The sequence below is a fragment of the Notechis scutatus genome, chromosome 1 (genome assembly GCF_049901735.1).
Source record: "Notechis scutatus isolate UNSWTSFEM ecotype Mainland chromosome 1, rNotScu1.2, whole genome shotgun sequence".
Taxonomy (NCBI): Eukaryota; Metazoa; Chordata; class Lepidosauria; order Squamata; family Elapidae; genus Notechis; species Notechis scutatus.
Window position 1 is genome coordinate 243280272 of NC_142009.1, and position 17747 is coordinate 243298018.

At 35.7% G+C, this 17747-nt stretch overlaps 1 protein-coding gene across 1 annotated transcript in view; it reads left to right on the top strand.

Moving 5' to 3' along the window:
• PLEKHA7 (pleckstrin homology domain containing A7) overlaps positions 1-17747 on the top strand; it is a 133790-nt gene that overhangs the window by 97967 nt on the left and 18076 nt on the right. The window contains 11 exon segments of the mRNA XM_026668327.2: positions 1811-1879; positions 1971-2001; positions 2004-2050; positions 5962-6111; positions 7299-7400; positions 8146-8254; positions 8929-9167; positions 9500-9688; positions 10841-10958; positions 13338-13417; positions 15407-15607. Coding sequence (XP_026524112.2) covers positions 1811-1879; positions 1971-2001; positions 2004-2050; positions 5962-6111; positions 7299-7400; positions 8146-8254; positions 8929-9167; positions 9500-9688; positions 10841-10958; positions 13338-13417; positions 15407-15607 — 1335 coding nt within the window.

The window sequence follows — 17747 nt, forward strand, 5'->3', positions numbered from 1 at the left end:
TAACATTACATGATAATATGGTTATCCCTTTGCCAATGATTTTCTTTTTCTGTAAGCCACATATATTCTCAGGAAAATTGTTATGATAATAAGAACTTATTTATTTCAACTTATATCACTGCCCATCTCAAATATATGATTATTAAAAGCAATATTAAAACTATGTAAGAAAACAGTATAACACAATTCATAACCAATGTATAAAAACACTCAACAACGCTCAACATAACCATTGTACAAGTTTGATTGTGCATTCAGATAGCAAAGCCTAGTGACAAAGCCATGTCTTTAAGTCCATGGCTAATCTCATCTCTGGGAAGATGATGTTTCAAAGGACAGGTACCACCACATAAAAGGATCGCTACCTGAGCCCCACCCGATGGCATTTCCTAATAGACAGCTCCTGGAGCATGCAAATGTATATTGTAAATACAAATTATATGATGTGAAAATTGGTCATATTGAATGCAATCAGTTTTAAAGGAACCTCTTAGATCTAGCATTTGCCCATAACATATATTTGGATCAGGAATGATTAGTAAAGAAAGATAGATATACAGATTAGGGCAAGTCTTGGCTCAAAAACAGTAACTGTGAGAGGGACCTTGGAGTCCTTATGAATGATCACTTAAACATGAACCAGCAGTGTGCGGCAGCAGTTAAAAATGCTAATACAATCTTGGATTGTATAAATAGAGGCATAGAATCAAGATCATATGAAGTATTAGTACCGCTTTAAAAACCCCAGTAAGACCAATTTTGATCACCATACTACAAAAATTATGTTGAGACTTTGAAAAAAGTGCAGAGAAGAGCAACTGAGGTGACCAAAGGCCTGGAGACTAAAGCATATGAAAGACGGCTGCAGGATTTGGGTTTGGCTAGTCTAAAGAAAAGAAGAATTAGGGGTGGCATGATAGCAGTATTCCAGTACTTGAGGGGCTGCCACAAAGAAGAGGGGGTCAATGGTTGGAAACTGATCAAAGAGAGAAGCAATCCGGAATTAAGGATAAATTTCCTAACATTGAGGACCATTAAACAGTGGAACAGCTTGCCTGCAGAAATCATGGGCACTCCATCACTGGAGGTTTTTAAGAAGAGTCTCTATAGACAGTCACTAATCTGAAATAGTATACGTTCTCCTGAGCAGTGGGGTGGGCTAGAAGACCTCCAAGGTCTCTTCCAGCTTATTCATTCTATTCTACATACTTTAAAAAGTCTTCAGCTGTTCCAGAAAAGCATGTCTATGGTGGACTGACATTCGAAATGAGACACAGGGAAATGTCTGAGAAAATGCCAGCCCTGAGTGAACTCAGGTAGCAGTATTTATTGAGAAAAAACACAAGCAAAAATACAGTATGCATATTCAGAAACAATGACCTCTACAGGAGATTACTTCACCAGCATGAGAACATACAATCTTGGAAAGTCCCAGATGTTACCTTACTAGGATGAGATCATACAGCCACGGAAAGTCTCATGGGAAAGTCTGGAAAGTCCCATGAGAAAGCACAACTGTGTACCTTGAACTTTTACCTATTTTCCTGTTCCTTCTAAACTTGCAGATCAAAACAGGATGAGACACTCATGAGCGAAGGTACTCCTACCCCCACCAAGAATGCCTACATATCCCTAGACCTATTGCTAGTTATTCAAAGGCCTTACAGAAAATGATAAAATGATCAATAGATTATATTACCACAATGTCTAGAAGGGGAAAACCATTTTTTTGCAGAAAAAAGGACGGGGTATTTTTGTTACTAACATTTTATGGATTCTAGATTTTTAATTTTAAATCTTTTTATTTTAGATGACGGGGCGTGATACATTCAAAGAACGACATGTGAAACCCATCAAAATTGGAGAAAGTGATATTGATGTAAGTATAAGATTTATTCTTTCTGGTCCTTGCAAAATCTCATTTTGTTTCATTGATTTGACCTTGTGTGCATATGTATTTTTATTTCTAGGTAAAGCTGAGTGTCTTCTGTGAGCAAGACAGGATCTGCAAGATCTAGAAGACAAACTAAGAGCCCTTAAAGAAAATAAAGTAATCATCTTTGCAATTAATTACACCATTTTATTTTTGTAATATTCTGTTCGGGGGTTTCTATCTCTGAAGGCCCATTTTGATTTTGAGTATGTAGTAAGTAAAACTAGAATTAGATCTTTGTAACTATATTGTTTATGATATAATTTATTCTAATAAATTATTCCAATTTATTCCAAGCCAAAAGTAAGTAATTGTGGGAGATGACCAGGTTGAGTCCGAGGGACGAGACAAACGCATCATGAGTCTCTGAGTGCCCACAAGATATCCAAGTCCAACCCACCTTGAATTCCTTTCTATTCTTAACTCCCGCTAATTTCCCTAGATTGCTAGTCATTCAGATTCTTGTGGAGAGCTTAAATTTGCAATAAATCTTTATACTCTTTTGAACTTCCTGAATCTCCTGATTTCCCTGGTGCTTGACAGCAACATGATTACATTCAAGTTACTTATTTCATAACTTTTCTCTCATTTTAAAGATTACCAAATTCTTTTTTTTTAAATAAAAGTTTTATTTAAGTTTTCACAAAACATACAAATACAAATAAAATATCTTTTTTTGAGAACAGCATGGCCCTGGGTTATCACTTCTCCATACAGACATAAACTCAATACATATTTATCTTATACATTCTATTCCATATCTTATAACTATTTTCACAATTTTTTCAATAGCTTTTCCCTTTCTTTACTTCCTATAGCCTTATTTTAAATTATCTCATTCCTTAATTCAATTACATATCTTTTTCTGATTTTTAAAATCTTTCTAATCAATGTTTTTATACATTCGTCTGTCCTGTTTACAATTTCATATTATCTTTTCTCATAAAACATATTTTCCCCTGTAATTACTAGACTGGAGTGTAACACCTTTGTATCTTTTTCCAAATCTTGTTTAAAAATTTAAGTTACACCTCTACATTTATAACATTCATTTTCTAAACTCTATTTTATAACACATACCTATTTTCAATCGAATTCTGCTTGGTACATTCCCTTAAAAATACACACTAAATTCTTAAAAGAATATATATATATATATATATATATATATATATATATATATATATATATATATATATGTGTGTGTGTGTGTGTGTGTGTGTGTGTGTGTGTGTGTGTGTGTGTGTATAACAATAGTAACTGGAATAATTATTCTATTCAAGTACAGCTCTACCATTAATATAAATAACAATCTTTTACATTTCTATTTCTTTTAAGAAACATTACCTAGTAATATCAGTTGTCTTTCACTTTAATCATCTATATTCATATTTTACTTATTACCGTCTTTAAATAAAAAACCAAACAATAGTTATTAACAGTAGTCAATAAAGTTATTATTCTTATTCAAGTTCATCTTGTCAACTGATAAAAATCTTCCATGTTTCTTTTCAGTTTTTTTAAACGTTCTTTTTAAATCATTGAGAGCCTTATTCTCTTTACAAACAAATATTCCACTACACATCAATAGAAATTTTTTCTATCACTTTAATCATCTAACATATTTTCTAACCCTTTTCTATTTCTAATATAACAATGTTATCCCATGCACCCTTGCAGAATCCTCTCCTTAAGTTAAATTTTAACCATTGTCTCTGTGTCTTTTAAATAGGTTTATACCTTTAATTCTTGTACGCTTTTCCTGTACCTCTATATCTTGTTTCTGTCCTTTGTAGCTTCTTTTCCTTTCCCTCTTCCCTCTCTTCTTCTCCCTCCTCTTTTTATTCCCTTTTCTATCTGATTCTCCCTTCTGTGATCCTCCCTTCTGCTTCTTCCTGATATTATGATTACTTTTCAAATTACTCTTTTTTTGGTTGTTGCTTCAGTGCTTAAGTTTTTAACTCCCTTTCCCCCCCTCTTTCCCTTTTTTACCCCGCTTAAAATTGCTTGGTCATTAAAGATGGCTTCTTCGTTGTCCCGCCCTTCTTGTTCTGCCAGCGTTTCTTGTTGTTTTTCATAGTTCAAGATCTCAATTTCTAAAAATTGAAATATGAAGCCAAAAGATCCTCTTTCCTCTTGTGTGTCTTCTTTTTGTTCTTTAAGTCTCATTTCTAACTCTTCAAGGATTGATGCCATTTAAAAAAATTTTAAACAACACCCAATTGATTTTATTTTATTTCATTAGGATCCTCCATCCAAGGTTCCAGGAATCATCCAATAATCCAAAACTGTTTCTTGCTTCTTTTCTCACTTTCTCTTTCTAGGGGCTTTGTTATCTTGTGACAACATTTCAGCTGCAGTGTATCTTTTGCAAGCCTTGTTAAAACTTCACGATCAATTTTTTTTAAGTTCCAGGTGGTCTCCTCCATTTTCCAGATTCCACCCTCTTTTTTCCTTTTTCCGTCCGCTGCTTTCTTTCTTTTTTTAAATAAAGTTTTTAAATTATCCAAGAATCTTTATCCCTTTGACACTTTATTTTCAGCTAGAAATAGCCTATTAATGTAAAAGTGGATTAGTATCAATTTCTTATTCAAATCTCTTCTTCTTAATGTTCCAAGTCAGTTAAAACTGTCAATGTTAGAGGGAAAAAAGCCAATTCCGTTTCCTTTCCCTTTCTGTTTCGCAGCTTAAAATCTTTTTTAGGAATAGTATTAGTCTTTAAAATTCAGGTTCCAGGTACCTTAAATAGATGTTCTCCATTCAACCCGGTCAGTCAAACTTTCTCCTTTAAACTTCCTCCTGCACAATTTTGCCCGGTCAGGTTCTTCTTTGAGGTGGCCATTTCTGACCACCGCTGCAACCACCTTTGGAAAAGGGAGTAATGGCCAGCCAAGGAGGAGAGATGCGGCTCTCTTCAACCCTGCTGACGGCTCCCCCTTCTTCACTACCTCTATGGGGTGGCTTCAGCCCCGAATCCGGGCGGCTCAGGGTGCTCCAGCGGCGAGCACGGATCAAAACCGCGCACGATCGCGATTTCAGTCCGTCGCCGAAGAAGTCCAAACTGGAAGTGGCTCAAGATTACCAAATTCTTATAGAGTCTATATTTTAAATAACTTCCAAATTGAAAGGACACATTTTTAAAAAGCGTAGGAAAATACCTGAATGATGCCAGTGTATCTATCCTCATTTTCATTTTCTTAGCTTACAGAGAGCCGAATTTTAGACAATAGCAATAGCACTTAGACTTATATACCACTTTACAGTGCTTTACAGCCATCTCTAAGCGATTTACAGAGTCAGCATATTGCCCCCAACAATTTGGATCCTCATTTTACCCACCTTGGAAGGATGGAAGGCTGAGTCAACCTTGAGCCTTGTGAAACTGCCAAATTGCAGGCAGCCAGCAGACAGCAGAAGTAGCCTGCCATACTGCACTCTAACCACTGCGCCACCGTGGCTCATGACAAATTGAAGGTATTACCTCTGAAAGGGATTTTCAAAGCTGGTTGCACTCATTGAAAAACTTTATTCATGGTCTCAGTTAAAAGACGACTGTAGAAAGAGGAAAGATTTGTACTAGGTGTTTTTGTATTAAATTGTTCACAAATATATTAAAGGGCACCCAGAAACAAACTGTATTCGCCATCACCATTAACAAATTAATATATTCTGAACCAATACTCTTTGGAAAGTCTCGCTAAATAAAATTAATTGCAGTAATTGAGATGTGATGTATATTATGCAGACTAGATATTTCCCCCACCCCCACCCCAGACATATAGTAGTTGAACAAATTTTCCTCATCTTCAGTATCCAAATCCAAGACTAGGTTTGAAGAATATAAGGTCTATGGACCTTGAGATGGATGGATAGGTGCAGAGAGGGAGAGGCAAGCAGGCAGGTAGAAAAATTATACTTCATGTAGAAAAATTAATATTTTTAAAACACTAAATTAAAGGACGGTCTAAAAATTTCCTCAAATTTTTCTCGTACAGAGGTTTTTTTAATGTTTAAAATACTTTATTTAGGATCAGCTGGAATCTGTCTTGGAAGTATTACATAGACAGATGGAACAATATAAAGAACAACCACAGCACACAGAAAAAATTACATATCAGCAGAAACTTTTGCAAGAGGATCTCATACATATTCGGGCTGAAATATCCAAAGTATCTACAGTAAGTAGAAGGTGCTTTAAGAATTAATTTAATATATAATCCTAATTTCCATATCTAGCCTACTAGAACTGCATGGCAATGTAATTTGATGGTTATTGAAGTAGGATTGAGGAACTATGAAAAAACATTTTCTCACCCTTCCCTTGCCAAAGACTGGGTGAAGTGCCAAGTCTTTATTGCTTTTCTGTAGAACAGCAGAGCGAGAGCCATCTGGATCTCGGGAAACCTCATTTCAGTTCCAGGCACTGCTACAGAGAGGATAAACTTCCAGAGAACAAATATATGACATTGTTTCATTGAAAGAATTTGGAGTAAGCCAACCCTGCAAAATTGAAATGGCTGGACAGATATGTGGGAGATAGGCATAGCAAGCCCTATGCCACATAGGACTGTATAGATAATAACAAGTACCTTAAATTAAACCATAAACAAATTGGCCAGCAGTGGATCTTATGAAGAAAAGGTGTTACATTAACATACTGAGACATACCCATCACTACTTATGCTGCTGCATTCTGGATCAGTTGAAGCTTCTGGGTGGTCTTCAAGGGCAGCCCCATGTTGAGCGTATAGCAGTATTCAAGCCCAAAAATGACTAAGCATGAGTGATTGTCTGAAGGGCTCCCTGATCTAGGAAAGAACAAAACTGGCACAACAGGTTAAGCTGTGCAAAGGCTATCTGGCTACAGCTCCTCTCCAAGTGGAGCCGCAGATCCAAGAAGATTCCTAGATTGCACACTAACCTTGAAGGGGTAAATGCTATCCTATCCATTGAGTTGGAGATGTTTCCTCTCCATCCAATCCTACTCAGCCTCCAGGCACTAGAACAGAATCTTGACAGCCTCACTTGGCCGGTCTGAATTTGAAAGATATGATAGGGTATCATCAGCATACTAATGAAACGGAACTCCAAAACAGTGAATGATTTCAGTCAGGGGTATATCATGTAGATGTTAAACGGAAAGGAAACAAAGAAAATGAAAGCTATGCATTTATGTTGTATGCCACTTTTTTAATATTGTCCAATTTTAGATGTACATAAGAGTTGTGTGCATGTAGCCTAAAGTACTTTTAATTGTGTTTACACTTGCATAAAGTACTTGCTTAAATAGGTACATTAACCAGCAGCTTCATAGCTTTTTATTGCTTATGAAAAGGCAAAGTGAGCTTGTTGTCTTTGTCAATAGGAAATGGAAAATGCCTGGAATGAATATCTGAAATTGGAAAAAGATGTGAACCAGCTGAAGCAAAGTCTGCAAGAACAGATGAATAAATCATGTATTTCTCAGGTGAGGCCATTTTCAATTTTTGCACTTTGCAGTTCCCTAAATAGTTTGAAGCTTTAGTCAAATCTCATCCCATTGGGAGATCTAATTTTGATGGGAAATAGACCCTTTTCTTCTCTGGAGGAAAAAAAAAAAGCTTCATATCATATTATAGCAAAGATACCAAATCTTTATAAGCATCTGATGTCCCACTCATTAGCCAATTGTTCAATGCTATGACAAAATAACAAATAAGTCCTTTTTTCTGAGTTGACTAGATATCTTTAGTTTGCCAACGAAATTTTCTTGGAAATATGAGTGATCTCCTTTGTTCAATGTATATAATGTTAATTCATTGCTGTCAAATGAATTGTTATCTGCTGGTGGCATCTCATTTGGGGAGTTTTTAGTGATGTTTATGTTGAATATTGTTTGGTTTTATAATTTGGTTGCTTATTTTATATTTTAAAATATGATAGATTCTTAGGGATTTTATCCTGTAAAGAGCCCTCTTCTGTTCTCTCCCTCTTAAGCAACCAATAAAGAACCTCAATCCAGAAGGCATGACAGACTTCCCATTCATTTCACTTCTCTGTACCTTTTCAGAGGCAAATTATACAAATTATATGTAAATATATATTTTTGTTAGAATGCTGAACAATGTAAGAATTGTTATATTGTGTGCTATTTTCTAGCAAAGAAAATGTCCTCAATTTCTATTTGTATCGCCAATATTGATTTGGTTCTCCTTCCCCCACCTTTTCATTAGGAGAAAACTCAAATGCAAAAAGATTTGTGGAGAATTGAAGACGTTACAGCTGGCCTAAGTACAAATAAATCCAACTATAAAGTCATCATCGAATCTATCAAGAATCCAGGTAAGAAAACTTAATGTGTTACCAGAATATTATCAAATCAATATATGTGTGTCTCTACTGTATCTTATATGTTAAGCCAGTGATGGCTAACCTTTTCCGGACTGAGTGCCCAAAGCATGTGCGCGAATGCACGGTCCCGCACCCAACCCCCCAAAATGCAATGTGTAGGCCCCTCACGCATGCACCCCCATGCAGACGTGCACAACCCACCCTGGCACCCGCACACATGCGCGGCAGAGACCTGAAGGCCAGCTGGCTGGCGGGAGGCTGAACTGGGGTGACGGCTCATGTGCCATCAGAAAGGGCGCTATGTGCCATGACTGGCACATGTGCCATAGATTCACCATTACGGTGTTAGGCTAATGATACCTGAATCACAGAAAGAACAACTTGGCACACTTTTTGCAATTCATAATGTTTTTCCAACATAAAAGCTAAGTTACCTTTCCCTGATGAGGTTTCTGGTATTTTATTATTAACACTCCCACATAATAATTGACTGATGCCTTTTGTTTTCAGAGATGGTGTCCTAAAATGTATATATTTGGGATTTTTTTAAAAAAGCAGTAAATCTTAAGGTGGTTTTCCAAACACTAGTTTTACTTTCATACTGTTTATTATGGAGGTTATTCATTTTTCTGTACTACACCTGAATGTAATGCGTATTTTTCCAGAAAGAAAAACAGTGCCTTCATTTTCAAAGCCTCTAGTGCCTTCATCATCATCTACTCTCATGTCAACAGACAGCAAACTTTCTACTCAGCAAAGTCCACCAACTAGTCCTATCAAGCCCTCATTGGAAGTCAGACTTTTTCCTCAGCCTTATACACAGCCCAGAATGTTTTCTCCCTCCCAACAAGTGAAAAAAGTTGAACCTCCAATCCAGTCACCAGTGAAATTAGAACCAAAGGTTGTAAGTGCCATTATGAAACATTCTTGTAATTAAATGGGCTAAAATGCACTGGAAATGGTAATGGATTTCCTTGTTTGTAGAACATGGGATAATGAAGACTGATAATCAGATAAATAACATTTTGTAGGTTTGTTTACAATGTTCTTGATTGTAATTAAAGCTTTGATTTAATCTGCTTATAAATGACTTGTGACTGAGGAATTTCCAGGAAAAAAAACCTTGAAAGAATGTGGTATCAAATTTATATATGTTATTTGCTGTGATTTGAGCAGGAGAATTGGTTTATTTTCCACATGAAGCAATTAACATGTTTCTTTTTTATGCAATGTCAGGAAGATGAAGCACCACCAAGACCTCCTCTCCCACAGCTATATAGCACTGATAATAACCCACCAGCTGTTCCACCTCTTCCTAAAGAAGCTACAGTAATAAGGCACACATCAGTGCGTGGTCTCAAACGCCAGTCTGATGAAAGAAAACGAGACCGTGAACTTGGACAGTACATAAATGGGGATTACAGGGTAAGCATTCCATCCCAGGTTGAATACTGTATTTATATAGTTCAAATCTTACTGTAGTTCTAGTACAGTCCTCCAATATGCTGCAATTGAAGGGAGGTAGTATATGAAAAATGTTGCAATCTAGTTTAATTCTATTTTTTTTTATTCTAGAAAAAACATTTATTTGACATACATTTAAAACAGACAAATCAACATATACATATACATATACATATACATATACATATACATATACATATACATATACATATACATCATATACATATACATACATACATACATACATACATACATACATACATATATATATACCGTGTTTCTCATATAATAAGGCTGGGTCTTATTTTTTTTTGAGCCCCGAAAAAATGGCTAGGCTGTCTTTTTGGGGTTGACTTAATTCCCCCCCCTTGCATCTTTGGGCGGGCGGGCAGCGACGGCTTGGATGTTGACCTCGGCATTGGTGGGGCACTTCGTATCGGGGTCAACGCAGGCAGCACCATATCCGGGTGTGCAACAAAAGTACTTCCTAATGGCAAGCCCCCCCCCACCATTTCCCCCCATTTCGCATGTTTTAATATAGGCCTTAATTTGGGGGGAGGGGCTTAATTTCATTTCATGCCTATAAAACATGCTGGGACTTCCTATTGGGGGAGGCCATATTGTCTTACATGTATGGTATCCGGCTTTGTTCGGGTATTTTCCCACGTCATTATAGTTGTGCTTTTAAAGTTGTAGCAACGTTTCGGCAGAATCTCATCTGCCATCATCAGGCTTCTGTATTGTGTTCGTCTGTGAGTCAGACTTTTACAGTTGTTTCAGTTTTAAATTTGGGGCTAGCCTACTGCTGTGCCAGAATGGTTTTTTCTTCATCCTGATTGGTTGGGAGTCTTGGTCTGTGTTTATTGGTCTTGGAGTTTGCTGTGTTCTGCTTGATTGGTGTTTCTAATATCTTCTGTTTGTTTTGTGTCTTTTTTTGTGTCTTGATTGGCTGGCAACATTGTGTTCCTGTATTGGAGGCTTTTAGTGCAGCTTGGCTCCGAGTAAATGGGCGGCTATCATTTGTTAGGAAGCTAGGTTTCTTTTAACAACCGGTTTCTTCTAACAACTAGGTTATATATATCTTACAGTTTAATTTTATATTTATCCATGTAGGTAGAACTCCGCTCATATGTGAGCGAACCTGAATTGGTAACAATAGGCAGTGATCTGAGCCAATCTTCCATTGGTTTTCGTGGTACTGACAGTAGATACCAAACATTACCTACCAGAGGTGAGTCAAGAGACGATATATTTCTGTATTTTAGAAAGTCATGTTTATTATGGTTTTGCATTTCCAAATGATAATATGATTTGACACATGGTTGCTGGAGTGAAACTCCAGATACAACTTTAAAAGGGCAAGGTTTTAAGAATCAATTATATGTATTTAAATAAATATATGCATAAATCCTGTTCCTGAAACACTAAACTATGAAATTCAGATTACAGCATCTGAATTATCATAAGAATAGTGATCCCTGGTTTCCGGTTTGTCGGCTTCGCGGCGGTAGGGATTCGCGAAGCTGCGCGATCCTGCCGCTAGCCGTTTTGGGGCTCCGACCCGGACGGGTGCGAGCAAGGCTGCCCTGCAGGGTAGCTGAAGGTAAGGGGATCCGGAGGAAGGGTTTGGGGTGTTGCAGACCCCTCCCTGGCCGGCAGAACCCCTTTTACCAGGACGGTGCAGCGGCGGTCCGTAATGGCCGCCACAAAGAAGTTGACAGCCGGGCAAGTATGCGCAGGAGGAAGAGAGAAAGTTATTGAAAGTGAAAGTTCTTCTTGGTTTACCCAGGGCTTTGAGATTTATCTAATTTAATTCCTGGAAAAGATGGTTTTTGATGATTTTTTCCACAAGAGAAAAAAAAAGCGGCTATTTTGAGGTGCTGAAGGGAAAGTTTACTCTCCCTCCCGACGGAATTAAGCCGGAAGGGAGAGGATAAAGAAAATATATAAATTTGGATCTTGTTGGAGGAGATGCCTTGAAGACTTGAGGACAGAAATATAATCTTAATAAGGCTTTAAAATATAGATTTGGACTCTTTTTTTTTTATTTGTTTGATACCACCCTGGAAGAGGAAGGGGAATTTTGGCTTGCTTGGATTTATTGAGGATTGTGGATTTTGGGATTGTTTTGCCTTTCTCTCGGAATATTTGGTTGGTGTAAGAAGGAAGAGGAATAAAGAAAAGAAAAGATTTATTTATAATGGCTTTCCTTTTTGAAGACCTGAGGGATGAATATGAGCAAACAAAAGCAGCCTGCAAAGATGGCATGGAAAAAGCTTTTCTATTTCTAGAAATGGCGCTGGTCAATTACCAACAGACAATGGAACAGATGGAAACGGAAGAAGAACAACAAGGAAGAGACGAAGACGCCATCTTCATTGAATCCCAAAACTTATCTAAGGAAGAAGGAAGGAAGAGAGCAAGGAAAATGAAGGACTTAAGATTTAAAAAAACATTTGAGAAAGAGAAAAATATGATGCAAAATAAATATAATGATAACAAACAAGAGAAAAGGGAACACAACAGAGAAGGGATCCCAGCAAGGCAGAGGTTAGAAGAAGAAGGGGGTAGGAAGATTTGGTGGGGGAAGAAAGAAAGGGGAAAGGCGGAGAAAAGCCTCAAAGCTTTAAAATTGGATGGGAGAAGAGGGATTTTTTAGAGACAAAGGATGAAATATAAATTTCTGTAAGAAAGATTCTGCTAAGGTACAGAAGATGGTATTGTAACATTTATATTTGAAATAGTAAATTAGAATGGTTTAAGATTGAATAAGAAATTAAAATGTTGAAGTTTAAAATTGAAATGTTGAAGTTTTTAATAATCATTGATTTAATAATGATTGATTTTTGAAATGTAATAAAATATCGAAGGAAAGGAGGATACAATGTATTTAAACATTTTTGGTGGATAGAATGTACCAAGCAGAACCAAATTGGGTATTTGTTATGTTGAATTTTAATTTTACTAACTTAGGGGGAGGATAGAAAGGCATCATACTCTGATTAGTGATTTCAGGAGAAATTCTTTTTATTATAAGAAGAGATAGAGGGATAATGAATGGGCAAAAGATACAAATTTAATGATTTAATTAAAATGGATTAAATAAGATAGAATTGTGAAGAGTGATATGCGCTATTATTTTAGCCCATGCAAAGAGAGGTAACTGGGGCCAAGGTACTTTACTAAAAGATTTTTATGTTTGTTTGTGTTTGTTTGTGTTTTATGAGAATATTGGGGAAATTATTGTAGAAAGACAGGGAAAGATTTAATATGTAATGATTTGTTTGTTGTTGAAACTTTTAATAAAACTTGTTTAAAAAAAAAAAAAAAAGAATAGTGATCCCTATTTTATTAAACTCTTAATGAATATAGTTCAATGAAGAATTGAGTAAGACATTTAGATGTCTCAATTATAGCACATACAGTGTTATGGAAGAAAGGAAGGAAGGAAACGCAGGAACAGAAAGGTCCACATTTTTTCTCCAACTTTTGGTTTTAAAGACTCTCCACATTTGTATTGATTATTTTAAAAAAGTTATCACAAAACGTAGATTTAACAAATGCCAATTGGACTTTTTTTCTAAGTAGAGATTTTCCACCTTTTTTAAAGGATTGTCTGGTTCAACTTCTAGACTCCATCAGTCATCAACAGTTTCATCATATTCAACGCTTCGAAGGGATGCTTCCAAGGTAAAATATTTTTAATTAGGATGCCATTTGTTTTGAACAACACTTTAGTAGTGTCATTTTGCTTTAGCATTTGATAATCCTTTGGAGTTTAAAATTATTCAACTACAAGGGTCATTCAGATGATGAGTGCTTTCAGGTTGTTGGCCTACCACATTTACAGGTTTTATAGGGTTAGGGATCTGGACAATGTTGCTTCCCATTTGAAATTTCCCCATATTTTCCCATTGCTTCTTTCCTTTCTATTAGAAAAATTAAGGAGGGGATGACAGAATTTCTGTCTATTATCATTTGGAATTGTAGCTCTATGTAGTAACCATCTATCTGGAAGCAGGTTTTAATTAAATCTGGGTTTAATTACAGCTCAAGATAAGTTTGTGGATATAGATCTCACTTTAGGTTAGTTTAGTTGAGGGGTGGGATTTTACCAGTTTGTACCTATTTGGTAGAACCGGTTGTTAACATTCTAAGCAGTTTGGAGAACCGGTTGTTAGAAGAAATTAACATGAGTCCGTATTGCTGGAAGTGTAGGAAAAAAGAAGGAACCTTTTTCCATATGTGGTGGTCTTGTACAGAAACCCAAAAGTACTGGAAGAAAATCAAAACTTGGTTGGAAGAAATTACAAAAGAGCAGATCGAATACAAACCAGAGTCCTTCCTGTTAGGGATTTTTGATAAACAAATTTCTAAAAAAGCTAAATACATAACAATACACATTTTAACAGCGGCCAGATTAGCCTTTGCTCAACACTGGGAACAACATCAAATTCCATCAGATGAAATGATTATTGAAAAAATTTCAAAATGTGCAGAAATGGATAAATTGACTTTGGCGCTAAAAAACAAAGACACTTCACTATATTATGATAGCTGGAATTGTTGGTATAATTGGATTGACCAAAGATAAATTATATATCATAAGGCATAAGAGAAAAGTATTAACCTATAATAATGAGGTAGCGATATAAGTAAAGAACAGGTGTGTGTACATGACATAATTTAAGGTTATGGAAAAAGATCTTGCAAACTGTAAAAATAAGAATGCTTTTAACCTTCTCTCTTTTTTTTTCTTTTTTCCTTTTTTCTTTTTCTTTCTTTTTTCTAAATTTTTCCCTCTTTCCTTCTCTTTCTTCCTTTCTTTTCCTTTGCTTATTTGTGTATGTATTGTTGGTTGGTTTTAATTGTAAAAACTAATAAACTATATATTTTTTTAAAAAAAGAAGAAATTACTGGCCTAATCCTGCAAGGAAGGCAGGAAGGAAACATTCTGGGGTTGCTTACAGAAACTGCCTCTCCGTTAACCCTTATTACATTCTTAGCAGGACTAGACTTCCTGTCTCAGGAACGTCTCTGGAGTTTTTTCCCCCTCCTTTGTTGGTACTTTGCTTGTGTGGAGTGATCATTCAAAGTTACAATGGCCCTGAAAAAAGTGACTTATGACCATTTTTTACGCTTATGACTGTTGCAGCATCCCCACAGTCATGAGAGGCCAGGCGAGGAGATGCGTGCCTCGATGTGAGTGATATTGAGTTGGCCACGCCCACCAACTAAGCCATGCCCACAGGGACCGGTTGTTAAAAATTTGAATCCCACCCCTGGTTTAGTTGTTACAGTTTCTGTAACATAATTCTTAATTGTGTGTTCTTCTGAAAAATTAGGTACTTGCACATCATCCAAATTATGTCCATTGTCTCGAAGAAAATTATAGTCAATTTTTCTATGTTATTTGCTTCCTCCTAGAAATTTAATCAAGTATTTTTCCAAACTATACATTTTCTAAGCAAAAGTTTGTAAAGTTTGTATACTGTTTTTTTGGACAGTTTGCATTGAAAGAAAACAGTGAAAGGATAGTTCTGTCATCTTCAGCCTCTTAAACTAACATAGTTGTAGGTCAATATTGTCCATAGTAAGTTAATTAAAAAGGTAAGTAGTTTGGAATTATACTAAAACTTTTTTAATGTAATTAAAAACATGTTCTGTGTCATTTTCAAGGAAAGACCAAAGAGTGCCTTGGAACGTTTATACTCTGGAGATCCCCAAAGAGGAAAAATGAGTGCTGAAGAACAATTAGAAAGAATGAAACGACATCAAAAGGCAATCGTTCGTGAACGTAAAAGAACTCTTGGTCAAGGAGAAAGACATTCGGTTTCATCACGACCATTCATCCAGCCTGGTTCTGCAGACATAGGCTCAGTATGTTAGACATGCCTTAACAGGACTAGATAAAACAAAACGATCTGTAGCTTCTCTAGTAAGCACTTTTATTTGAGAGTGCATGTCACCTTGTATTATTTAATTATATAATGATGGTATTTCAGTAGGTAGGGTGTGCATAACAGAAAATGGCTTCTGGCTATAAATGCTGACAATTTCACATAGGAAATAGGAAACAAATTGGCGTAAGAAAAGTACAGTGAGAAAGAAAATATATATTTCAATGTAGATAATAAGTTGGTTTAATCATTTTTTTTCTTAGAAGGTTATGAAAGTAGAATACTTTTTTTCTGATTGCACCATAAATGAATGAGCCCAGTAGACAATATTAGCACAATTTAAAAAAATAGTATCTATGGTTATGTTATATAAGGACTTCATAGGTTATAATTTTAAGTTTTCAGAAATTTTATATATTAACTATTAAACATAGGAACAAATCTAATGATTTCATATAGTTGCTAATGATCATTTATGTCTAAGGTGTGAACAATATTCTAGAAAGGCTCTCCATTTGATTAGGAAAAATAATTCCAAGTTAAATATAAACTGATAATTTGTCAATTGATAATTTGATAATCAATAATTTGTCATTGTCAGTTAAGCAAATAATCATTCCCACTGCAATCATTAATATCTTACATACCCATTAAATATATTTATAATAAAGAATATTCCATCAATACTAATATAATTCATTTACAGGAAATAGCTGTAATCCATAGACATGATCTATTTATTCAGAAGAGACAATTCAATTTAAAATAACTGGGGCTGCTTTTTTAAATTGCCAAATAAAGGGTGTGTTGTTAGTCTTAGAAATGGCCACTGTCAGTGACAGACACAGTGAATGAAGGTGCCAGTTTCATTCAGTTATCAAACTTTGGATAGCAAAATTTAGGATTAGGTTACCAAGATGTTTTCCTAAATAAAGGAATGAGCTCAGATAAATTCAGTGGAATTAGTTTCCTGTACTGTCCTCAAATCACAGCACATCTCCATTTTTAAAAATAATTTGGAGTTACAGAAAATAAAGTCAATTTAAACTTGAAATAAAGCAATCCAGTTATAACCATAAATGAAAAATACTGCAAAAATGTAAGTTTTACTTTTTAAGATAGCTCTAGGAGTTTAAAATTTAATAGGTCATGTTTTTTAGGATTATGAAAACATTTGGAGATAGTTGAATTAGGCTGTTATTGCAAAAGCAACAAAAACTTGCAGATTTATTATGATAAGCTTTTGGGGGTTAAAGGAGAGTCCATTAAATACATAATCATCTAAGAATCAAGCTAAATAATGAGAATGTATTCAATGACTAAGTATAAGAATGTATCCAGTATATCAGATTTTGATTATTTACGTAAGAGATGCATGACAGAAAGAAATCAGGATCTGATCATTCCAATAGTGCCCTGTCCTAACACATCTAATTCTGGGTATGGGCACACATGCATGCATACACACATGTACAAAATTGAGGTTAGTTTGGCACTAATAAACAACTCTTCTGAACATATTTTTAAAGAAATCGAATGACTCTGTGGAAGTGCAGATGGCTTATCTTCTGCCCTTTAGATATAGTTATATGGATAAATAATGGCTCACACTGCATGGTTCCACGATATTAGGAATATTATCCATGATAATCTCAGAATCTCTATTGTCCCCCATCTTCAAATAAAACCTCTCCTTTTGTTAGTAGGAAACGTCATTTTATATCCTTGGTTTTTGCTTTTAAGATACCGGTAGTTCCATTCCCTGTTTTATGTAAGAACAAACTCTGAATGTTATATGACGAACTCTGAATGTTTCTCACATAATCAGCCTAAATCAAACCACTGCAGATGAAAACCTTTTCATTTAATGTTGTAAACCTGTTGCAACTTTAAGACCTGTGGACTTCAACTCCCAGAATTGGCTGGGAGATTTCTGGGAGTTGAAGTCCACAAGTCTTACAGTTGCCAAGGTTAGACATCCCTGTTGTAGACATAGTCTGCCCTGCTGATCCAATAGGGAACATACAGTAGATAGATGTCAATTTCCCAAGAGAAAATGTCAAATAGTCATTTTGACAGTTTCCATGCCTTGTCACCTTGTAGTGGGGGATAGGCAATAT